Source organism: Amblyomma maculatum, chromosome 5 (assembly GCF_055883805.1).
Source record: "Amblyomma maculatum isolate TAMU_Amacu chromosome 5, ASM5588380v1, whole genome shotgun sequence".
Taxonomy (NCBI): Eukaryota; Metazoa; Arthropoda; class Arachnida; order Ixodida; family Ixodidae; genus Amblyomma; species Amblyomma maculatum.
In genome coordinates this window covers 85,823,502-85,849,079 of record NC_139348.1, presented here as the reverse complement: position 1 = coordinate 85,849,079, position 25,578 = coordinate 85,823,502, and the positions used below count along the sequence as shown (strand labels likewise).

At 45.9% G+C, this 25,578-nt stretch overlaps 1 protein-coding gene across 1 annotated transcript in view; it reads left to right on the top strand.

The window, feature by feature from the left end:
* Positions 1-7,770, top strand: part of LOC146188629 (uncharacterized) — a 69,708-nt gene extending 61,938 nt beyond the window's left edge. Inside the window, exon 7 of the mRNA XM_084603158.1 lies at positions 7,545-7,770. Within this exon, the coding sequence (XP_084459284.1) occupies positions 7,545-7,696 (152 nt within the window). The 3' untranslated portion in view covers positions 7,697-7,770. The remainder of the gene's footprint in view (positions 1-7,544) is intronic.
* The last annotated feature ends 17,808 nt before the right edge of the window (positions 7,771-25,578 follow it).

Genomic DNA, 25,578 nt, shown 5'->3' with positions numbered 1-25,578 from the left:
TCGAGGCAATTAGTGACCTCACCTAAAGTGGCAGACGTTCTTCACGAACTAAGCTTGGTCACGTCGCGCGTCTGAAACCCTGGCATCCTTGTGCTGACGATTGACTCGCCCGGAGGGCTTCGCCTTCGACGGGGGAAGTGTTACGGACTTGTTCTGAAACAGATGACGGAGGAAGAAAGAAGGAAGAGAAAGAAGTGTTCGCGCCCGTTCGACCTTGGTCTTGTGGCACGTGTCGTTCCCGCTGGCCGTGTGTACCTAGCGTACTGAACCAGCTAGAACGTCTCGGTCGCTACGCTATGGGCATAATAATATACAAAGATATATATATATATATATATATATATATATATATATATATATATATATATATATATATATATATATTGTAGTGAACTACACGATGTGTAGTGAACTACACGAGTGTCCACGATGGACACTATTTTACCATATCGTGCCGACTCCTCCGAGTGTACTCTCCTTTCAGACGTTGCCAAACATGCGGAGGAATGTCGCCAGTTGGCCCGGTGTTTTACATCGGAATCTCAAGGCCGCCAAAAGCATCACCACGACAAAGATCAGACGCCACACGTTTTTCCTGCAGGATCCCTTGTTTGGCTTTGGGTTCCCGGCACCCCACCGTGATTGTCATCAAAATTTCGAACCGAGTATCACGGCCCCTACCGCATTGTCCGTCAAACCTCCCCTGTGAATTACATCGTGGAGCCACTCACTACCTCTTCGGACATGCGTCATCGCGGCCGCGAAACTGTGCACGTGAGCCGCCTCAAAACCTACTACGATCCGCTCCTCTTGCCCTCACCATAGGTCGCCAGGATGGCTCCTCCTCGCTCCGGGGGAAATTGTAGTGAACTACACGAGGATATACGAAGACGAGGATTAAGTAGGTGAGAATATCACGAAGACGAGGATAAGGACGACGAAGTGCCGCTTCGCTGCTCGTGCTCGCTTGTGGAGACTGAGACTGGCTGTGTTCTTGTGTGGTTCGCCGTGAAACTTCGACAGGGCTATTATCCCTGTTAAACCACAGTAAAAACCCCCTTTCAATATATATATATATATATATATATATATATATATATATATATATATATATATATATATATAATGTGCGTCTTTGGAAAAGGGTACCAAAACAGGTCAACTTTTTTTCGAATATAATAGCAGTTGCGGAACTGACACTTACTTCAACCAACATACAAGTCTTGTGTCCTTGTTTTGGCAAGACACATGCTTTTGGTTCTTTTTTCTAAGTTGTTTTAGGGGAACACTAAATACAGGTAAACCAGTGGGCGACCAGAAAACCTTCACAATGTTTTCCTTGATGAACATTTTTTATGGTCTTGTCGCGTTTTCTGAACCTGTCATCCACGAACCTCCTATATTCGCCAACATATTTTTACACAGGTCCAAAGCAAACTGAAAGCAAACTGGTTATCTGAAGAGGCTTTGCAACTAGCTGAAGAAAGGAGGATGGCGAACGTTATGGGGGAAAGAGAAAGATACAAGGTTCTCAATGCGGATTTTCAGAAAATAGCAAGGAGAGATAAGAATGCCTTCGTGAACATGCAGTGCCAAGCAGTTGAGGACAACAGCCAATTAAGGAACACAAGAGCTCTGTATAAGACAATCAAAGATATCAAAGGAAGCTTCTGTGCTAAGCTGGGCGTGATAAAGGACAAACGACGCAAGGACCTTACTGAAGCCTCAGAGATAAAGAAGAGGTGGCAAGAATACACAGAACTGTACAAGAAGGACCCGAATGTGCAAACCCAACATAAGACGGTTGCGATTACTGATCTCGAGCGGGCATCTTGAAGAGTGAAGTTGAAGGGGCATCAGCCAGCCTTGCTAAGAACAAAGCTAGCGGAATTGATGGTATCCCAGTTGAGTTGCTTCAAAACCTCAACCATGAAGCTGTTAACATTCTGCATACATTATGTCAGATTTGGACAACCCTGCAGTGGCCACAGGATTGGAGGAGGTCGGTTTACATCCTCATTCCAAAGAAGGGCAATGCCAACGATTGTTCCAACTACCGCACGATCGCGCTTATTTCGCATGCTAGCAAGGTGATGTTGAAAATCCTCCAAGGTAGGCTGTAGCAGTGTGTAGATCGGGAGCTTCCAGACGTGCAAGCTGGGTTTCGCCAGGGCAGGGGAACTAGAGACCAAATTGCCAACCTTTGCTGGATCATGGAAAAAGTAAGAGAGTTTCAGAAACCCATCTACTTCTCCTTTATTGATTATGCGAAAGCGTTTGACTCGACAGATTGTGGCAAGCTCTCCAAGAGATGGGAGTTCCAATTCACCTCATCTGTCTCCTCAGGAACCTGTATGAAGGGCAAGAGGCCACAGTCAGAACTGGGCATGGTTTTACTGATTGGTTTCCGATTGAGAAAGGAGTGAGGCAAAGCTGCATACTGTCGCCCTGCCTATTTAACCTATATGCAGAGTGCATCATGAGGAAGGCCGGTCTGGACGAGTCTTCAGCTGGAGTGAAGATTGCTGGAAAACGTATCAACGACCTTAGGCGTGCGGAGGATACCACTTTAATGGCAGAAAGTGAAGTGGAACTCAATAAACCTCTGATGCGCGTACAAGAAGAGAGTGAGAAGTTTGGCCTTAAACTGAACATTACAACGACAAAGGTCATGGCGTCTTGCCCTATCAAGTCCTGGAGCATCAAGGGATAAGAAGTGGAAGCTCCGACAGATTTTCTCTTCTTGGGCTCCAAGATTACCCCGGAAGGAGACTGCAGCCATGAATTAGGAGACGCCTGCTTCTGGGAAAGAGAGCCATGGCTAGCCTTGGCCGCCTGGTAAAGAGCAGAGACAGTAGTCTGTCAACCAATATCCGTATAACTCGTGCTATGGTCCTTCCAGTTGTGATGTATGGATGCGAGAGCTGGACTGTGCAGAAGGCGTTTGAATTGTGGTACTGGCGGAGACTCTTGAGGGTTCCTTCGACTGCCAGAAGCTCAAATCAGTTGATATTGTCGACTATAATCCCTGACTGCTCATTGGAGGGTCAAATTCTAAAGTTAAAGCTCAGATGCTTTGGTCATCTGATGAGAAGAGAGGAGTTGCTGGAGAAAGATTTGATGTTGGGAAAGGTTGAGGGTCGCTGGAGAAGGGGTAGGCAGCGAACGCGATGGTTAGATGGCATCCTCGAGGCGTCGCAGATGAAGGTATGTGATGTTAGGAAGAAAGTGAGAGACCGTAAAGCGTGGCGTGACATGGTCTATAGGGTCAAGAAGAGTCGGACATGACTGAACGACTGAACTGAAGTGAAAGTATTCGGCAGACTACACCTTCTACGAATTTAAAAACAAACAGATGCTGTGATTTTTTCTGCTGTTCAGTTGCCATGTTGTCTCTTCATTAATTATTCTGAACAGCTTTGACATCTTGTGAGAAGCAGAGTAGACGACGGGCTAAGTTATGCACGTTGTACGACAGTGTGTGAATGGAAAACCTCACAGTTAACTTCGCCTAGTGTGTGCGGAGGCTTCGCACTTTTTTTTACCTGTGTAAGCATTTATTAAGGAGGCTTTCAGCGAGAAAAGTGAGAAAGTGCTAAAGGATATTTCGCACTGCCCAGCCTTTTGCCTTGTTGGTCGAGGGCGTCTGTGATGAGATGCGGACAAGTTTTGCCGAGCGCATTCTTAAACCACGACGTGACAACTGCTCATTTAAGGTGCTTTCATTGGGCTGAGTGGTTTTTGGCGCGTAGTTCATAGTCCGAGCTTGTTTTCAGGTTCATATTTATCTCCTATTTTCTTCTGGCGCCGCCTTATTACGGCAATAGGATCTATACATTCACGCATGCAATTACGTTATGTTATGTGAACTCAAGCCATCATCATGGTCCGACGATCTGTTTGTGGTTTGCTCACCACCTATCTCCCCCAAAGCCATGTCCGTAACTGTGAATTTTCCGCTAAATGGGGCTTTTAGAGCGAAAGCACTATTTCGCGAGATTTAACTGGGCATTCATATTGTGCATGACAGGTATTGCGCCTTTCCTTTCCTGTGAACGAATTACTAATTAAAGCCTCAATAGGGTATGTAAAAATGATAAATCGAGATGATGGCAATGAATAACAAGTACTAATAACATAATACTCCATATTAATTAGTGGGATTAGAGAATAAATAAAAATTTTCAAGAAAAAGAAACTGAAAGTAATTTACGTAACTGAAAAATAAAAATAAAACACTAAAACGATTAACATTAAAAATTACAAAACGTCGCGGTATCTCGCATTCTCCTGTTACAGTTTCTGCAGTCAACGCTATATTTTAGAGAAATGCACTATTTTAGAGGTTTAACAGGGCCCTCAGGATGTGCGTGGCAGCCAAGCAGCAACAGCGCACCGTAGCCAAGTGTCAACTGAGGGGTATATCGCGGGCCAGTGAGGTTGTAGAAAGGCAGGTGAGAAGCGGCCGCGCACCAGGAGTCTTAAACAGCTGTTTCGACAGATGCTGATAAAATCTCATCCGTCACGCCTCGAAAAATGGATCATTGGATTAGCCGGACAAACAGGATTGTCTCGCTTGTGTGGCACCGACAGTTATGCCACTCCAATGGGATGCGACTGGCATCTGCTACGCGCCATAGGTGCCTACATAAGCGCACCGCGCAATTGCTCCGGCGCGTCAGACCACGCCAGGATGGCAGTGAGCCGGGTCCTTCTACTGCCGTGGCGAAAAAAGTGTGCCATGTTCTATGGCGTGAGTTGAAACCGGAGAGAAGACGCGCTAATTGTGAATACGCTAATCTGTGTAGATCCAAAAGCGTCACCCCCCCCCCTCTCAAAAAAAAAAAAAAACACCGACCAACATCTAAACCGAATGAAAGAATTCTTTCGCACGTCTAACTCTGTTAAACTTAGTTCAAACCCTGCTAATTGTAGGCTCTTGCCTAAAACAAAATATGAATTTCAAGCTGCTCGGTTATCTGCAAAATATTTGATTTTCACATTTGGTTTCGATCTTCGCTTACTGAAACGTACAAAGCGCAAGTGGCTTGAAAACAGAAATATGGGATGGGAGCGTCCCACCAACATTCTCTCCATCGGCGTTGCCGCAGAAAACAATCCACAAAATCAGAGTAGTCCGAAGGCGCAGGAGCTGCCGTTTGGTTTAGAGAATAGAGGAGGAGGAGGAGGAGGAGGAAGAACTTTATTTAGCCCTATGTTTCTTGGCGGTTTTTGGGACGTCTTCAGAGATGTCTGCTAGTTGAATCCACAAGTCTTCTCCGTCGACTTCGCCCACTTTTGCACAACGGTCGGTTGCCTTCAGTCCAGGGCTCCGCTGGCTACTGCGCTTGTTGGGCTCGCTGTACCAGAGCTTGTTGGTCTTCGCAGCGGTCGCTGGACACAACAGTCTCGCATTGCTCCGCACTCGGGTTTCGAATTTCGGGGACCACATCTATATTTTGACATGCCCATTTGATGTGATATAGTGTTGGTTTTTCATCGCACCACGGACATCTGTCGGCGTATATGGTAGGGTGCATTTTGTTTAGTATGTGTAGGTTTGAGTGTGAACCCGTGTGTAATTGTCTCCATATGACAGCTTCCTCTCTGGTGAGAGAACTGTGCGGTGGGGGATATCGCATTCTTCTTCCTCTATAGTTTTCTAGTATGGCCGAGTATGCCTTGGGTGCTGGCAAAAGTTCCGCGGACTCGTCGGATGCTCGGAAAGTAGTGTATGCTCGAGCTATCCTGTCAGCCTCTTGGTTCCCTGCCACCCCCATGTATCCCGGTACCCACATAATTTTGTGTCTGGTCTTGTTTTCTTCGTGGTTTTTAATTCTGTCACTCGCTTCAAGGAGTATACGGAGCGCGTGACGACCAATCCTACAATTCATGAAATTTCGACAGGCTGTTTGAGAGTCCGTGAGTATCGTTAGCGGCCGCCCAGCTCTGTAGCTATCCGCCACCGCTAGAGCAACGGCTACTTCCTCGGCCTCTGCTACTGTGCAGTGTCGGATAGAGGCGCTGGTCACTTCGCGTAGAGACGAATCGACCACCGTGGCCACTGCAATTTTGGTGTGTACTCCTCTCGAGGACGCGTCTGCATACACGGTCGTGTCTTGAGGAGAAAATGGTTTTTGAATAAAATCGGCCCTTGCTCCTCTTCTACCTTGGTGGAGGTTAGGGTCCATGTCTCTCGGGATTGTAGCTACCTTGAGGGACTTGCGAAGTTCGTCGGGGATCGTTACCGTCCTCCCTATATTTCGCATCTGCTCACGGTATCCTCTGTAACAGCTCTGTAACAGCGCTCTTTCAGCCGTTGTCTGCAGCAGCCGGAGTTTTTGCGACTCAAGCTGCGCCTCGCGTAGTTCTTAGAATGTGTTTTGCAATCCAAGCGCCATGAACTTTTCTGTAGACGTGTTGCGTGGTAATCGGAGCGCCGTCTTATACGATTTGCGTAGCAGGGCATCCGCTTGTTGTATTTCACTCTTGTTGAGGCACTGGTAGGGCAGGCTGTACATAATTCGGCTCACTACAAGGTTTCTAACTAGTTTTGGTGTGTCCTCTTCGCGAATGCCATGCCGCCTATTGGTGATGCGGGTGATCATGCGTGTCACTTGTATCGTTGTTGTTTTAAGCATGGTAAAATAGTGACTACTGCGTTGGTTCGATTCAACCCACATACCTAATATTCCTATTGTGATCTTTTCAGGGATGGGCATTCCTTCCAGGTAGATGTTGAGTTTCAGGTTCTCACTGGTTTGGACGGTTCGGTTTTGTTTGCCTCTCCACACTCGAAACAGTTCCGATTTCTCGGTCAAGCATGCGAGTCCTCTTTCTCCTAGATATTTCTGTACACAGCAGGCCGCTTCCTGTAGTTTTTCTTCCTTCACCCCGAGGGAACCGGTGTTCGTCTAGACTGTTATGTCGTCTGCATACATGGCGTGCCTGATGCCTTCGATCTTCTCTAGTTTTCGTGCTAGACCTATCATAGCTATATTGATGAGGATAGGAGAGACGACTGATCCTTGGGGTGTTCCTTTGTTTGGCACGTGAAGTTTGTTCGATCGAAGGTCTCCCATGCCGATTATGGCAGTTCTATCTGACAGGAAGGCTTTGACGGAGCCGTGAATTCTGCGTCCGCAGTCCAGGTCGTCTAGGCCTCTAAGGATAGCTTCGTGACTGACGTTATCAAATGCTCCCTTGATGTCAAGGGCCATTATGACATTTTCACCCGTTCGGGGTACATTGCGGAGGATAGAGAAAATGCTGTTTGTGCCATCACATGCAAATATTAGCGTTACGAGCAACCTATTTGTATGCAATGCCTGTTAAGCTTTTCTATTGAAAGATATTGTTGCAAGCGAACCTCCTCTTCAGCAAGAGCGTAAGTACAGCCAGAGCGAATTTGTCGCCGACCCAACTGCAGGCTTGAACCAATTCCCTAAATATTTATTATAATCCTACTCTCGCCATAACATGTATTTGAACTTCACTTTACAGTTATTTTATGCAAAACGTCTCTCTCTCTCTTTGCTTTTCAGGAACACCTGAATGTCGTCTTTGGATGAAGCCTACTATCCAAAACAACGAAAAACATATCTGCCTTAAGAAATTTAAACAAATCTGTGGATTCACTGGCGAGGTGCATCTTCCCAATGAGTGTAAGACGACCTTCGGAACTGACAAAATCTAAATAGGTTTCTTCATGACCCTAATCGGCTTCATTTCCGATAACAGTGCTCAATAAAATAAGCATATTTTCGCGTCGGCAAAATAGCAGTAGCTTCACTGATGAACCTCCTGTACGCGGCTTCACCTTTGATCCACCGCCACTGCGTGCGTTTAGAGCATAGCTCTGCTCTTTGAACTGCAATTGCAAAGGTGACTTACTTGCTAGTTTGCCAGTGGGCCGCTGAAGCGGGCCGAGCGCAAACGCTGTTACACACTTCACTGCTCGCATTTTGTTTTCTTCGTTTATTGGTTTAGCTCGCGTAACCGAAATATCTTTCTAGTCGCGGACCGGCACAATTTCGGCCATGATACCAAACTGTCATTCGCGTACACTCGACGCCTAAATACTGCTTTTGTCTTTGTACTTGCCGGCCCCATTGCCGCAGCTTCAGCGCAGGCGCCAGGTTGAGTCGGACCATCCTCTCCTAGCCACGGTTCATGGAGTCCAACTCGGCTCCCTCTCGTATCTGTGTCCTTACATCGCAGCAGCGGCCGCTTTCAAAGTCGAGACCTGACGTCTGGTCTGCTGGTCCAAGCTGCACTCATCGACTGCGTCGTTGAGAATATTTCCAGAGTGCACACAGGCTCATATATTGTGACATGCATTCAGCCCATCCCATATAATCAAGGTTCTGATCAGTATTCACGTTGTTCCTTGTGAACATAATGACGATAGGCCCGATAACCCGGCGGCAGCCGCCGCTCTTTGATGGAGACAAAAATCCAGGCGCCCCTGTGCAGCGCGATGTCGGTGCACGTTAAAAACCCCTGGTGTCAAAATTTCCGAGCCAGTCTCCTACGGCATGTTTCATATCCTTCCGAAGTATTAACATGCAGCTCAAATGCCTGCGTGGATGTGGCCGAGTCAGGTCGGTTTCACGCATGACTCTGGCTGTCGCTAACAATCAGCTACGATTACTCACATCAGGCTTCATCACCACAGACTCCTCGAAAATTGCCGAGGAAGCTGCCATTGCACTCGCTCTCCTCTCCACCCCTGCTACCATTATTCTGTCCGAGTCAAAATCGCCAGAGCAACGTGAGCACCCGACACTTTTAAACTCATCGATTCCCTAGACTGCATACCTGGAGGTGTCCTGTGCATTTGCGAGTGCGCAATCAGCGTTATATATACTAAACGGCACATTAAGCAATGTCACATAGGCTCCAACGGCAAGACATTACCTCCTAGTAGTGCATGTAGTGAAATAGGTTCCATAGAAAGTATTCTCTAGGCATGTCATGACGACACTAACATCTGTCATTTAAGGTAAGCTCGTCTGGCTCTAACTAAAAAGATGTATTATTAGAGATTTACAGCGGCAGTATAGCACTACGTCAGTACGGGTCATAGTTGACAGCGATGTCAAAAAACAGCGTAAATGAAATAGACCGAAGGGGAAGGGCGATTTCATCCGCGCTGAAGGTGTTTTAGATAATTATGGACCCACAAGCTGAACAAAACGTTTTACTATAGTTGACAGGGATGGAAATTACCGCTTGTAACGCCAGCCGCTTTGCTGCATCCTTCAGAGGGGTCGAGACTGCAATTTGGGCAAGCTGGCACACATGCTTTGGCACTTTTTCCAGCATTCGCTCCCGTCAACACTTTTATAATCTTCACTGCTGAATAGATCACACGCTGTGATAAAAAGGCCCTCCAGAGGGGCAAGGCAACTGAGGCAGCGAAATGTTTCGTAGAGGACATCGCCCGATGCACAGCACCCCTTCACTCATAATAGCGGGCAGAGGCGCAGCTTTCCTTGCCAAGGTGCTGAAAGCAATTATACAGCTTACTCTAAACTCCGTTATTCCACTGTCTGTCATATTGCTGATGCCAATTTTCTGCCTTTTTGCTCTCTTTCTTGTAGTGTCATAGAAAACTCTATGTACTAAATCTCCCACTATTATGAGAGGTGCCGATTTTGCAGCCTGTAGTGCTTTCTGGTAGATTTCGTCAAATACAGCTGCTGTTTTTTTGGGGCCGGTTATAGCATGTACACCGATTTAATTGAACGAGTGTTAGGTAGAGTATGAATAAACACATGTTCTATTTCAGAATATAGTGCAACGTCTACTGTTGACGTAGTACTAACCTTGTGTGCAAGTATGCTGGTCGAATTGTTAATTTGGTGCGCAGTGTGCGACCTAAGCTTAGCTTCCACATTAACGTCCTGCAATGAGATTATATCCAGCCTCTTATCTAGAGAGTCTACATACTGCTGCAAGGATTCCAGCTTACGTTAAACCCCTGCACTTCCACTGTAATATTTTCAGCTTAGCCTGAGGGGCCTTGTTGCAAACTGGAAGAGGTTAGGAAGAGGTCTGAGTCGTCGAATATCTGTGCGCTCTGGCGGCGCGCGGGCTTACACGACCCGCCTGCTTGTTCGCTCTCTCCTCCAGGCGCGGATAATCTACCAGGCACAATTTCAATTCCTCATCCGCCCTTGAGGCTATCATTCGTGAGAATATTAGTGCCATATCATGTCTCCCCCGTCAACACTCATACCCGTCTTCAGGAAAAGGCCCAAGTAAATACGTTCAGTGCACTCATTGATCAGCAGATGGCAAACAGAGCTCGCAAACAGTCTTTATAACTTGATAGTTTAAAGACACTACCTCCGCGGTCGTACTGCCAGCTCACGGAAAACCGTCCCAAGTCTTCCCCGTCGGTATCATCCGCAAATCTGCCTGAATATTGAAAATTGTATACTGATGCATCAGTAACTGTGGAGCGAGGAGTTACTTCGGTGTACAAACCCTCTTGAGCGCATTTGAACTCTCACATAACATATACCGCGGATACGTGCACGCCTCTGGCACTGAAAAATCAAGCCATTTACAATGCCATTTATTCCCTTCCACTTGTGTCTACATTCACTGCATTTTATCAAACCACCCACCACTTTCTTCTCTTCCGCCAGATCCGCTCCTGTCCCAGTTTTCCGATTCACAAGTTCTGCGCCATCGAACACGCGCCCTCATTCCACAGTGTTCGCGCACTATTTTCCGTAGTCTTACTCGGCAGTAGGAGGTATCTGTGCACCGGATTAAGGCACGGGTGGCTCTGACCCATCTTAATGTCATTGGTGGCATGAAAAAGATCTGCCACTGAATGACAGGTACCCTCACTGTGACGCTGAATCTGAGATTTGTGATGTGCGTCACTTCTACATGCGCAGAAAAGGCTATGGTTAGAAAACGGCTGCTCATAAAGATGGGAATGCGGTGGAACCGCGACTGCGGTTATGGGAAGTGGACAATGGACAACCAGCACGCCGCCAGCCTCTACGACTACCTCAGTGAAACCGGAGTTCATTAATTATTTTATTTTCTATTTCCTTCATTAAATTTCGCCTTTCTAAACCTCAGCCCTATGGCAAATGTCTTCAATAAAAAAGGAATCGGATTACTTGTAGAACATTTGCTCTTAGCCTCAATCGCTTTCGGTCGCCAAACGCCGAAAACTATTGGCTACAAAAACAATTCTGTACAATCTTTAATTGCAGTACTATGTGATATCAGGCCGCAGTGAAAGTATCTGGTCTTCATGCAGGACCCAGGTGGTGGATGTTGCTCGGCTAAAAATGTTCTATCCTCGGCAACTCGCCTATACTGTTTGCCTTGGCGGATGGAGACAAAATGTCTTGCATACTCGCAGTGCATAGACAATAAAGAAACACCCCCTTTGTGTGCTGAGTAGGTAATATGTATATATATATATATATATATATCTTTATATATATATATATATATATATATATATATATATATATATATATATATATATATATATATTGTAATGAAGCGGTTCAGATGGTTTGCGCAGCAATACCTCTGCATTACTTAGAGCAATAAAACTCTGGAATGATCTTCCTGACAACATAATCTCTTTCATTGATCCTGGTGAGTTTAAAAAACATCTATGTATACATCTATTGCCATAGTGATGTTCGAAATGTACAACAGTTTCATTTGTTCTTAACGTTGTTTTTCGTGTCTCGTGTCTGATGTTATTTTAACTCGGTTTTGTATAAATTTCGTGTTCCTTTCTTGTATTTGACTCGTACCGCGATCTTGTACGATATTCTTGTACCGATTTGCCCCCCTCACCCAATGCTCTTCGGGGCCTGTGAGGTACTAATAAATAAATAAATATATTTATCTTTTCCAAGCTGCTACGAAGGCCAGCGTTCACGACAGCTCGAGCTTGGTCTGCTTTGTTTTCTTCACTACTTCATAATCTTCGGCGACGTCTTTGTTTTCCTCTTTCTTCTTTCCGCAGGTCAGGCAACTCTCCTACAATATATATATATATATATATATATATATATATATATATATATATAAGGGAAGGAAAGAAGCCAACAGTCGGCGAGGCCAAGGAAAGCGTTGGGGATGTTACTTTATGTCTTTTTTTTCTTTTGTTTTTAATCTTTACTTGGATAATCACAGAAATTAGTAATGTAATCTGTTTAGGGGAAAGATAATTAAACACAAAGTTTAAAAACAAACAACGTGCCGATGGTGGATGGATATATATATATATATATATATATATATATATATATATATATATATATATATATATATATATATATATATATCCCCTTCATGGATCACTGCCTTGTCGTGGCGGAGGGGCTTGCGAAACTCGACGATGTCGTGAGCTCTGCTGAGTAGGGCCACCCAAGATAGACAGGTCACGGCAGAGAGTTCTGACAAAATGTGATTCACTGGAGAAGGTAATGGCAACCCACTCCAGTATTTCCTGCCAAGAAAACCCTATGGCCAGTCACAATACCATTAATGATATGGCGCCGGAAGATGAGCCCCCCAGGTTGGAAGGCGTCCCACATGTTACTGGGGATGAACAAAGGGCGATTGCTAGTAGCTCCAGGACGAATGAAGCGGCTGGGCTAAAGCCAATTGGACGCTCAGTTGTGGATGTGTCGGGCAGCGACCGGAAAGTCCGATGTTGCAAGGAGATGTATCACATAGCAACATGGGATGTAAGATCTATGACGCAAGGTAAACTGGATATCGTCAAGCGAGAAATGGACAGATTGAACATTGATAACTTGGGTATCAGCGAGCTCAAGTGGACCGGAATGGGAAATTTAACTCCGGCGACCATTATGTCTTTTATTGTGTGCACGAATCCAAGAGAAGGAATGGGGTCGCTCTCATAGTAAACAGAAGAATTGGCAAAGCAGTGCTAGGGTACAACTCCAAAAACGACCGAATGATTTCACTTCGGATCCAAGGTCACCCTTTCAACATAACAGTTATCCAAGTCTATGCACCGACCACTACTTCTGAAGAAGCTGACGTTGAGAGATTTTTTGCGGACCTACAATGCTTTTTTAGACCACACCCCATCATCAGACGTCGTTTTTCTCATAGGAGACTGGAATGCTAAGGTAGGGAGTGAAGAAATATCCGGAATTACAGGCAAGTTCGGTCTTGGTGAGCCAAATGAAGCAGGGCAGAGGCTAGTAGAGTTTTGTCAAGAAAACAACCTGACCATAGCGAATACTCATTTTCAACAGCACAAGAGGCGCCTGTACACATGGACTTCACCGGACGGTCTGTACAGGAATCAGATCGATTATATTATTTGCCGGCAGAGATGGAGACGTTCTATACAAGCAGTAAAAACAAGGGCTGGGGCCGATTGTGGCACCGATCATCAGCTTCTTGTTGCCAAGGTTAAGCTTCGATTGAGGAAAACGCAGAAAACTAGAAGGCCTTTCAGGTATAATCTGGATCAAGTTCCATTAGAATATGCTGTGGAAGTGAGGAATCGATTTCAAGAATTAGATCTAGAAGATAAAGAGCCCGAAGAGATGTGGACTGATGTTCGTGATATAATACAAGAAGTTGCTGCTAAGGTAGTTCCAAAGCAAAAGAAATGCAAGAAAGCAAACTGGTTATCCGAAGAGGCTTTGAAAATAGCTGAGGAAAGGAGGATGGCAAACGTTATGGGGGAAAGAGAAAGATACAAGTTCTCAATGCGGATTTTCAGAAAATAGCAAGGAGAGATAAGAATGCGTTCCTGAACATACAGTGTCAAGCAGATGAGGACAACAGCCAATTAAGGAACACAAGAGCTCTGTATAAGACAATCAAAGATATCAAAAGAAGCTTCTGTGCTAAGCTGGGCGTGATAAAGGACAAACCAGGCAAGCACCTCACTGAAGCCGCAGAGATAAAGAAGAGGTGGCAGGTATACACAGAAGAACTGTACAAGAAGGACCCGAATGTGCAAACGCAGCATAAGAGGGTTGTGATCACTGATCTCGAGCCGGGCATCCTGAAGAGTGAAGTTGAATGGGCCTTAGCCAGCCTTGATAAGAACAAAGCTAGCGGAATTGATGGCATTCCAGCTTAGTTACTTCAAGACCTCAACCATGATGCTGTTACCATTCTGCATACATTATGTCAGAAGATTTGGACCTGCAGCATACTGCTGCAGCCTTCAAGGTAGGCTGCAGCAGTATGTGGATCGGGAGCTTCCGGACATGCAAGCTGGGTTTCGCAAGGGCAGAGGAACTAGAGACCAAGTTGCCAACCTTCGCTGGATCATGGAAAAAGCAAGAGAGTTCCAGAAACCCATCTACTTCTGCTTTATTGATTATGCGAAAGCGTTTGACTGCGTAGATCATAGCAGATTGTGGCAAGCTCTCCAAGAGATGGGAGTTCCAATTCACCTCATCTGTCTCCTCAGGAACCTGTATGAAGGGCAAGAGGCCACAGTCAGAACTGGGCATGGTCTTACTGATTGGTTTCCGATTGAGAAAGGAGTGAGGCAAGGCTGCATACTGTCGCCGTGCCTATTTAACCTATATGCAGAGTGCATCATGAGGAAGGCCGGTCTGGACGAGTCTTCAGCTGGAGTGAAGATAGCTGGAAAACGTATCAACAACCTTAGATATGCGGATGATACCAATTTAATGGCAGAAAGTGAAGCCGAACTCAAGAGACTTCTGATGCGCGTACAAGAAGAGAGTGAAAAGTTTGGGCTTAAACTGAACATTAAAAAGACAAAGATCATGGCGTCTTGCCCTATCAAGTCCTGGAGTATCAAAGGACAAGAAGTGGAAGCTGTGACAGATTTTCTCTTCTTGGGCTCCAAGATTACCTCGGAAGGAGACTGCAGCCATGAAATTAGGTGACGCCTGCTTCTGGGAAAGAGAGCAATGGTTAGCCTTGACCGCCTAGTAAAGCGCAGAGACATTAGTCTGCCAACCAAGATCCGTATAACTCGTGCTATGGCCTTTCCAGTTGTGATGTATGGATGCGAGAGTTGGACTGTCGCATCCATACCTTGTCAGACCCTCTATATCCAACAAGGGAAGGCAACAGCGTCTCCCGTGACTCCTGCCCGGACCTCACCCTGATCAAGAACGTTGCCGAGGCTACATGGACGAACCTAGAGGAAACCCTGGGAAGTGACCACTGCATTCTAAGCGTATCCATATCATCTACCACCAATTTCCGCAACGCATACGTCCCATCAGGTCCAATTCAGTCCATACAGGACTGGAGCGAAGACATCAGACAAGCACACAAGCAAGCCACCGAAATAATACAACGCACACTGGAAGCCCCAGAGGTAGACCGCCATCTTCTCAAGCTATGGCAGAAGCGCAGCCGCCTTGTGAGGCGATGGAAAAGACAGCGCCTAAATAGACTTCTCCGTCTGCGGGTTTCGCAGCTCACGGAGGAAGCCCGGACATACGCCACCAACCTAGCACAACAAAATTGGCAACAATTTTGCTAGTCATTGAGAGGAACGCTGGGAACGTCCCGTACTTGGACAATCCTGCGGAACCTGATTGACCCCTCTAAATCAAAATCCGCATCTACACGGACCCTGAAGCGTATTGATCACCTTTTTCCAGGGGACGACGCCACGCTGCTTCAAGCTCTTAAGGACAAATATATCGGCACCAGCCCAGCTCCTCCTTGCTCTTTGGCCTACCAGAGTGAGGAAAATCCGGCACTCGATGCTCCCATTTCTGAAGCCGAGGTGTATGCTGCAGTTCGATCATGCACCCGCAACACGGCGGCGGGAACGGACAAGATCAGCAACGCCATGATCCGCAACTTCAGCAAGGCACAAATCAGCGACCTCACCAAGTATTTGAACGACTCGCTGTGGGAGAAGAATGAAATTCCCTCTGAGTGGAAGCGCTCGGAGATAATCGTAATTCCAAAACCGGGCAAGAAGCCTGCGGTCGAAACGCTACGACCCATATCACTCACCTCGTGCCTGGGCAAGCTGTACGAGCGAGTCATCCAGACGCGACTTCAACACTACATAGAAGATAACGGCCTCTTCCATCCCTCCATGATCGGCTGCAGATCTGGCCTGTCCACTCAAGACGCTTTTCTTCTCCTCAAGGAGGAGGTACTTTCTAACATTGAGAGAGGAGGGGAGCACCGCATTATGGCGCTAGATCTAAAAGGCGCGTTTGATAACGTGTCTCACGAGGCAATCCTATCCGAGCTCAATAACCTAAACTGCGGAGAACGCACCTTCCGATACGTCAAGAATTTTTTGTCCAACCGAACGGCAAAGATAGGAATGGGTTACATCAGATTGGATCTTCACGACATGCCAAACAAGGGCACGCCACAGGGATCGGTCATCTCCCCGCTCCTCTTCAACATCGCCATGATTAGAATCGCAAGGACTCTGCAACAGGTTCCGAACATTGGATACACCCTGTATGCTGATGACATTACGATCTGGACAACCACCGGCTCTCTAGGCCAGAAAGAAGAAATGCTTCAAGCAGCCGCAACCTGCGTGGAAACAGAGGCCTTTCGATGCGGGCTCCAATGCTCCCGAGATAAATCTGAAGTCATCCGTATACGTGGGTACCAATATACATCACCAGGCAATCTTAGCATCCTCCTGCATGGGGTCCCAATCCGGGAAGTGCCACTCATACGAATCTTGGGTCTCTGGCTCCAAAGCGGCAGAAAAGTAGACCACGTGCTCCACCTCTTCAAGAGCACAACACAGCAGATCTCTAAAATGATCCGCCGGTTGGCAAGAAACAGAAAAGGCATGCGGGAAGAAGACACGATCCGTCTGGTGCAGGCGCTGGTCATCAGTCGCCTCTCCTATGGACTACCTTACCTCACCCTGCTCCGAAGAGATCTCAACAAAGTAAACGCAATGATACGTGCAGCTTACAGGAACGCGTTAGGGCTCCCACCATACACCTCCAACGTCAAATTGGAAGCTCTTGGACTGCACAACATATTTGAAGAAATTCAAGAGGCTGTCCTGTCCCAAAGGGAACGCCTTCTGTCAACTGAGACTGGCCGGCTCATTCTCGAGCGCGTTGGCTATCCTTCGGACGTACAAGCTATAACAGTCAACGACTAACATTCCTGTTCCGTACCGGGCAAGAGTATACGTGTCCCCGCTCCCAAAGAACATGTCTCCAGTCCACAACGAAGGCAGAAGACACGCCCGAGTGAATTATTTTAAACGTGTAGTGGAATGCAGTCCGAAAACTGTTTATGTGGATGCCGCTCTATACGAGCATACACCGAACGCAGCAGCAGCCATGGTGGTGGGCTCTTCATACACAGAAGTCTCCAGCATACCCATCCAGCACTCTACTATCACAGAAGCAGAAGTGGCGGCGATCGTACTGGCCATTACCTACGGAGACGCCACCAATCGAGAGCTGCACGTAATCACCGACTCACAAGCGGCGTGTCGGCTCCTTCTTGCAGGCAGAGTACCTAAAAAATTATCTCGCTTCACAACTAACCCATTGGCTACAACCTCACAGCTCAAACATCAGATCACTTGGGTTCCGGGGCACTCTGCATTGGAAGGTAATGAGGTCGCGGTTAGGCTAGCTCGAGGTCACACAAACCGAGCGGCCACTAATCCCGATCTCACAACCAGCATTTCTGTCCCAGCGGCTTACAGCGCGCGACTTAAGTACCTACGGGAACAACGTAGGATTTATCCCCCTCCACACAAGGGTCTAAATGCACAAGAAATGCGGGAATGGAGACAGCTTCAAACCAACACTTACCCCAACCTGCATCAATACAACATAATGTTCCCAGAACACTACACAGACATATGCCCTTGGTGCAATGACCAGACCACCGCCTACCATGTCACATGGGGGTGCACAGGCCCCAAACCTCCAAACATAAACACGCACCATTCGGAGGCGCAGTGGGAGGCCACTCTGCAATGCTCTGATCTAGAGACCCAGCGTAGGCTGGTAACTCAGGCAAGAGCGGCAGCCCAGGCCACTGGGGTCTTGAAATGAAGACTCCACTCACTGCCCCCCCCCTTTTTTCTGTTTCTTTTCTTTTTCTTTTTGAAATAAAGTTTTCTCTCTCTCTCTCTGGACTGTGAAAAAGGCTGACCGCCGAAGAATTGACGCGTTTGAATTGTGGTGCTGGCGAAGATTCTTGAGAGTTCCTTGGACTGCCAGAAGATCAAATCAGTCAATATTGTCGACCATAAACCCTGACTGCTAATTGGAGGGTCAACTTCTAAAGTTAAAGCTTAGCTACTTTGGTCATCTGATGAGAAGAGAGGAGTCGCTGGAGAAAGATTTGATGTTGGGAAAGGTTGAGGGTCGTCGGAGAAGGGGTAGGCAGCGAACGCGATGGTTAGATGGCATCCTCGAGGCACTGCAGATGAAGTTATGCGATGTTAGGAAGATAGTGAGACCGGAAAGCGTGGCGTGACATGGTCAATAGGGTCACGAAGAGTCGGACACGACTGAACTGAACTGAACTGATATATATATATATATATATATATATATATATATATATATATATATATATATATATATATATATATATCAGTTCAGTCAGTCAGTTCAGTATATATATATATATATATATATATATATATATATATATATATTTATATTTACAATACTGCCGGTCTTCTTCCAAGACCATAGCAGGGGGCTTTTAGTACACTTTGAGTAGAACATATGTACAGCCGCCCTGATTTTTAACAATATAGCGCGAGCATCGACCAAACTGCTGGTCAGCGCCTTACAACAGCGATGAGCGTGCAAGACGGCGAGAGTTCGTGCATGCGCAAGAATGTGGAACGTCGCAAACAGATATTGGGGCAGGGCGTGTGTTTTTGTGATCCGAACACCGTAGCAGAAGACGCTCTCTCTTCGTGCGCGTGCGCGAACTCTCACCGTGTTGCACGCTTATCGCCGTTATAAGGCGCTGACCAGCAGTTTGGTCGACGCTCGCGCTATATTGTTAAAAATCAGGGCGGCTGTACATATCTTTCACGGGCAGCACAACAGGACATAAAAGTACACGTACGCGAAAAGAGGGAAAACTACATGGGCTAAAATCACATACAAAGCAAAAGGATCAGCAATAAAGAAAAAAGACTTCACAATGCAGTGCACATCCCGTAGATCACAAAATTGTACACGTTACCGTATTCCTATCAACAGGCAGCAGGCACGGCTCTTGCAGCGCTATCATGAATTTGTTAAAGGATCTACTTCTGATATGAATGAATATAGAGATTGCACGCTAGTAATGCGATGATCTAAGCGATTCCATTCACTGATAGCGAGAGGAAAGAAGGAATGCTTGAATGTATCATTGTGACAGCTGTACTCTGTTAGTGTGTACGAGTGTTTGTGCCGAGATGGTCGCGATTCTGAAAAGGTTATGTATTTTTCCCAGTCTATTTTGTAGTAGTTATGTAATAGCTGAAGCAGAAACTTCAGGCGCGCTTTTTTTGCCCTCAATGATATAGTAGGAAGGCCGCATGAATCTGCAAGCAAAGACGGAGAATCGGTGCGCTTGTATTTGTTATATATAACTCGTAATGCCTTGCGCTGAACGGCTTCTAGTTTTTTTATGTTTGTTACCGAATGAGGGAACCAGACAGTATTCGTGTATTCTGGAATTGGCCTTACGAAAGTTGTGTATGCTAGGAGTTTAGAGGCTACTGGCGTAAATCTTAGGCGTCTACATATAAAGAAAAGTTTTCGCAATGCAGCTGATGTGATGTTAGTGATGTGAGAGTCCCACCTCAGGTCAGATGACAGTGTGATACCTAAATATTTATGGTGCCTAACTTCTGTTATTGGCGCTCCGTTTATTGTGTACGAAAAGCGCGACGGGTGCTTTTTTCGTGCTACGGTCATGTAAACTGATTTTCGAGTGTTAATTGTCATTTGCCATGTTCTACACTATTCGGTTATTTGTGTGAGGGAACTGTTTAGTAACAGGTGATCTTCGTGGGTACTGATTGTTTTTTAAATCATACAGTCATCTGCAAAAAGTTTAATGCTGCAGTTAATGTTGTTAGTTATGTCAATGATAAAAATTAGGAATAACAGTGACCAAAGAACTGATCCCTGAGGCACACCCGACGTAACTGGTACTGTTTTGGATGGGACATGCTCATAAACTACGCACTGGAAGCGATGTGACAGAAAGTCTGTTAGCCATGACAGTAATTCTCCGTCTCCGATAAAGGTTTTTAGTTTTCCTATTAACTTAATGTGAGATACACAATCGAAAGCTTTCGAAAAATCGAGCATCACAATGTCTGTCTGGCTACAATTATTAATGCTAAGTGCTAGGTCATGTACAACCTCAGTTAGTTGGGTAACAGTTGAGAGCCCGCGACGGAATCCATGCTGATGAGGTGTTAACATGTTATTGCTCTCGAGAAAATTGTTATATGCTTCGAAATGATATGCTCAAGAAGTTTACATGATGTACTTGTAAGGGATATTGGTCTATAGTTTGCGGGCGAAGCTATGTCCCCTGATTTGTGGATAGGTATTATTTTCGCTATTTTCCACTCTTTTGGCAATCTTGGCGACGAAACAGATTTGCGAAAAATAACTCCAAGGTATTTGCTACACCACTCCGCGTACCTTTTTAAAAACTCGTTGGGAATATTATCAGGGTCTGTCGCTTTTTTAGGATCTAGTCTGAGAAGAAGGTTAAAAATACCGTCATCTGTAATACTGAGAGGTTCAATACAGTTACAGGGCAGTGCGCAAGTTTCTGGGCAGATTCCGTTATCTTTAGTGAATACTGAGAAGAAAAAGTCGTTGTACATGTTCGCAGTTTTAGTCTTTTCTTCTGGTGACAGTCCGGATGGTGTCTTTTCATGGTCACGAAAATGGTTCCAAAACCTTTGAGGGTTATTTTTCAAAAAGTTCGGGAAGGTCACGTTGAAATAATGGTCCTTCGCTTGTTTTGTAGCTTTCCTGAGCTTTTCAACAGCCTTTCCTAACTTAAGCTTTTTCAGTTCACTTACACCTTGAATCTTAATTGATTTGCGCATTCGCTTTACTTGACGTTGCACGTGAATAACGTCCCTTGTGATCCAAGGATTGTTTTTTGAGACACGTTTAACCTTTAGCGGAACGAAGTTTGTCATACAGTTATTAATTATGTTTTTGAAGGCGAGCCAAACTCTATCTATTTCTGTAGATGTGTCTAATGCACTTTCGGAAAAGCTGTCGAACTCATGTGCGAGATGAGTTAGAATCCTGGCGTCATCTGCCCTAGCAGAGTTGTTTATGGTAGTGGTTAAGGAGTGGTACTTTACGCTACATTCGAGGGGTAGCCGACAGACTGGTATACTGTGGTCTGAGATACCTTCGATGATGTGAATTGCAACACAATGTATAGGGAAGTGATCACTGATAAAAATCAAGTCAAGAATGTTTTCTGCTGATCCCTGTACACGTGTAGGAGCGAGAACCATTTGATGAAGATTAAAGGTCATCATCAAATTAATTACCACGTCTGAAATAAGGGAAGAGTGCTGCATGGTAGTCCAATCAATATCTGGTAGGTTAAAATCACCCATGAGTATGATTCGAGAATTGCAACCATACTGCTGGAGGAAATCGTGTACTGCAAACACACATTCTTGACCACTAGAAGGGCTTCTGTAGAAGCTGCCGACAACAATGTTAGTATTGCTGCAAATAACCTTACAAAAAACTGCTTCCGCGTCAGTTACTTCAAGTAAGGTGACAAATGGAATGCATTTTTTTATAAGAAGAGCCACACCACCCCCACGGGAAGCACAATCTTTACGGATTACTTCGTAGTTTGGTGGAGCTATTTCCCCATTGTTAATGTCTGGTGAAGGCCATGTTTCTGTAATCGCAATTACACCCGGTTCGTTTTCAAGAATAATGTTTTCGAGCGATTCGACTTTATTTATAATGCTTCTCGCATTTATGGTGATAATAGTCAATTCCTTGACCGTGCTCCCCGTCGAGTCACTGGTGGGCTTAAATCTGTGTTGTCTTTTCCCTGAAGCATTTCGTCGTTCTTCCCATCGTTTTTTGCAGAGGTACTCGGTCGTTCTTATCATAATCCTAGGTGTATGCATGGCCATTGATAAACAACTTATCGAAGACTAAGGACACTTTTTCCTTTCTTTCGCGTTCTTTCGCACTTGCCCAAAGATTCTTTCTGATGTCGCGAATTATGCGGGAAAAATCTTCACCAATGAAAAATCCTGTGTTTTTTAGCTTGCGGCCGTTTTTCAGTATAGCTGTTTTTTGTCTCAAATCGCTAAGTTTAACTATGACCGGTCGGTTCTTGTTATTCTCAGGTCTGCCTAATCTGTGGATTCATTCAATGGAGACTTGGTCTAGCCCAAGGACATCTTCAATGATTGTTTTATTGACAGTCTGCTCAAGGGTTTCATTGGTCTCTCCGTCCACTTCGTCTAAGCCATACACTATCAGATTTGATCTTCGGCTGCGATTTTCTAAATCTTCAGTTCGTTTTTCTAAGGTATCAATAACTTTATTCATGCGGAAAATTTTCTCGTGACAGGAAATTATCTTTTTTTCCAATACTGAAAGGGTGTCTAGCTTTTTGTCTATATCTGTAAGCCGCTTTTCCTTTATGTCCTTTATGTCATATGCAATATCCTTAAGTTGTTTCGCAATCTGTGCGAGTATATATATGACGACGGAGAACAAGCAGAGACACGGCCCTTCTTTCGAACGCTCTGCTTTATTGTCTTTACCGTCGTTTGTTTCGCTCCTGCACTGTTCACTTCATTTTCGCCTAGTACATCACACTCGGCCACGACTGAGGTCGTCCTTAATGGAGCACCAACATATCGCTGACATCGCACCTGCTGCACAGCGTTTTTTTTTTCAGGCTGTCCTCCTGCGTAGCCATGATGATATTCTCACCAATAACCTTTGCTTCGTGTCTCGTTCAGCGATTTGCCAGTTGCTCTCTGTGCGGGACTCTATAGGTAGTTGACACTTGGGCGTTGCGCCAAAGCCTTGATTATAGTCGTGCAACTGAACGTTTCTCCAATGCCAGTTCCTTGCTCTTTACTTGCTCTTCTTGCGCGTTATCCGATGGTTTTTCCTGACCTGAAACTGCCGTCGTAAGGCATCCGTAGTGGAGACAAAAATTGAATAAGCGTCACAACAATACTTGTTGCTGCTGCCCTTTCCGGATGCGCCGAAATCTACGCGAGTGTTGTAACGCGGTGCGGTGGACAAAAACGACCTCGCCGGTGTCGATGCGGTTGATGAAGCCGTAGCCACGGATCACGTTAAACCACTTCACTATTCCACTCATTCGCTCTCGAGAAACAGCGTTTCTTCGCGTGATGCAGCGATTCCTGTTGGTGTTGTAAGCGCTTAGCTTCCCCTATAGGGTGCTCGTCCACGGGTGGCTAGGGGCTGTACGACATGAGCGGAGCTGCACTTCGCCGTTTTTGATGGATAGAGCCACGTTCCCGAACATGAGGTAGTTCGCCCCCAAGATGAGGTCAGCAGGCCAGGCAAGTCCGCAAATACCGGGACGCCCACCATGACCTTGCTGCCAGCCTCAGTGCGGATGCAGATATCGACTGCCCCAACGGGAATGCTGTTTCCAACAAGCCTTGCAGTGCAGACGAGGTCCATTGAGTCAGCGGGAACGGTGCATGGCATTGGAGCAATGCCGTTTGCTAAGCTCCGGTGTCAACCAATGCGGTTATTTCCGCGATGTCATCGACATGCACCGGCATGAAAGGAAGAGGATAGTTCTGGAAGTTTATGCATGGGTGGGCAGCAGCAATTTGACGTCTTACTCACTGGTCAAGGATGTAAGGGTGGCAAAAAGGGCAGCGGTCTCGGCTGACCAAGTGGCGTAGCGGCAACCATCGTACCAGGCGCGGGCGACACCTAGGAGACGGTCTTCCGCAACGGTGAGCGTGGTCGCGGGACACCAGGCGAAACGCAAGGCAGCAGCGTCGCCAAGCTGAAACCACCCTTCGGCGTAATCAGAAGAACCACGGAATCACATAAATTAATAATGTAATCTGTTCAGGGGGAAGATAAAGACGAAGTAGAAGAAAAAACAATGTGGCCATGGTGGGAACCGAACCCACGACCTCCGAATATCCCGTCCGGTGCTCTTCCAACTGAGCTACATCGGCCGCTGTCCTCCCTGCTACTTTATGTGATGATCAAAGTAAAAATAAAAAAAAAGCAAAGTACAATTCCCAATGCTTTCCTTGGCCTCGCCGACTGTTGGCTTATTTTCTTTATCTATTATAACGAGCACCCCATTTCCCTTTCATTTATCTGCTTATAGCTTACGGGGGTCTCGGTTCTGGCAGTCGTGCGGCCATAGGTACCGTAAGAGGGTTCCAGCACAGCTTTCGCCCTCGCTCTTGATCACGTTCTACGTGATGCTGGCGGTAACACAGGACGTTCCACGTCCGCCCTGTGGTTGAGGGTGGCGCTGGTGAACACTCTCAAGGTTCGTATACAGACAACATTAATACCCAAGAAAGTAGCAGGGGTAACAGCAGCCGATTCAGCTCAGTTCAAAGAGCATTGAACGCGATATTCGGAGGTCGTTTGTTCGGTTCCCACCATCGGCACATCGTTTTTTGTTCTACTTTGAGTTTAATTATATTCCCTCTGAACAAATTACATTACTAATTTATGTGATTATCAAAGTAAAAATAAAAAAGACAAAGTACAATCCCCCTTAGGCACATGATATGCCAGATGGTATTTGGAATACACTGCATTTGAAAACCACTATGATCAGACTGACAATATATTCAAAGCAAATGGCAGCAGCGAGTAAATGGCAAGTAGGGAATAAATTTGCATGGATAGAGGTGGCAGTGCCGATGAATACTCGTTCCATGGCAATAAATACCAATATGGAATAATAGCGGCCGGCTGGTGTATTGCCTATGTTGGCTGTGCAAAGACAGGTGCAATGTTGGCATATACGCCGGACCAATATATAAAATGTAGTAATTCTCAAAAAGCCTATGTTACGTCAATGTTGGTACCAATTTTTCCCGCCATTGGGCCGAGGTTGGTGCGATGTTGGTTTACTGCCTGGGAAGGTAGCCAAAGCAACAAGCGCGTGGAAACGTCCTAACTTTCAGATGTTGAGGCAAGTAACTTCTAAAATATAAAAACAATGGATGCTTATTTGGCAAGCAGTTTTGACAAAGCGCCTGGGCTTCACTGCATTCTGCGAGCTACTCTCGGATCTGCGGGAAGAAAGGTAGAAACAAGCGCTCACAAGCTTCACCTAATGGCAGGCTAAGGCACTGTCCACTAAAATCGTTGTTAACTGATCGCTATCAGTTCTGAAAATTTTTAAAATATTCACTTTTAAAACCTCAGCTGCTCAACGCAATCGCATGCATGCAGCTCAGGACTCACCACCAGTAATTCCTCAGCTCGTAAGCTTCGCGCAACTCCGACGAAATGGCTTGACCACTTTTCTAAGCATGCAGGATGCTAACGAGTGCAAGAGGTGATACAA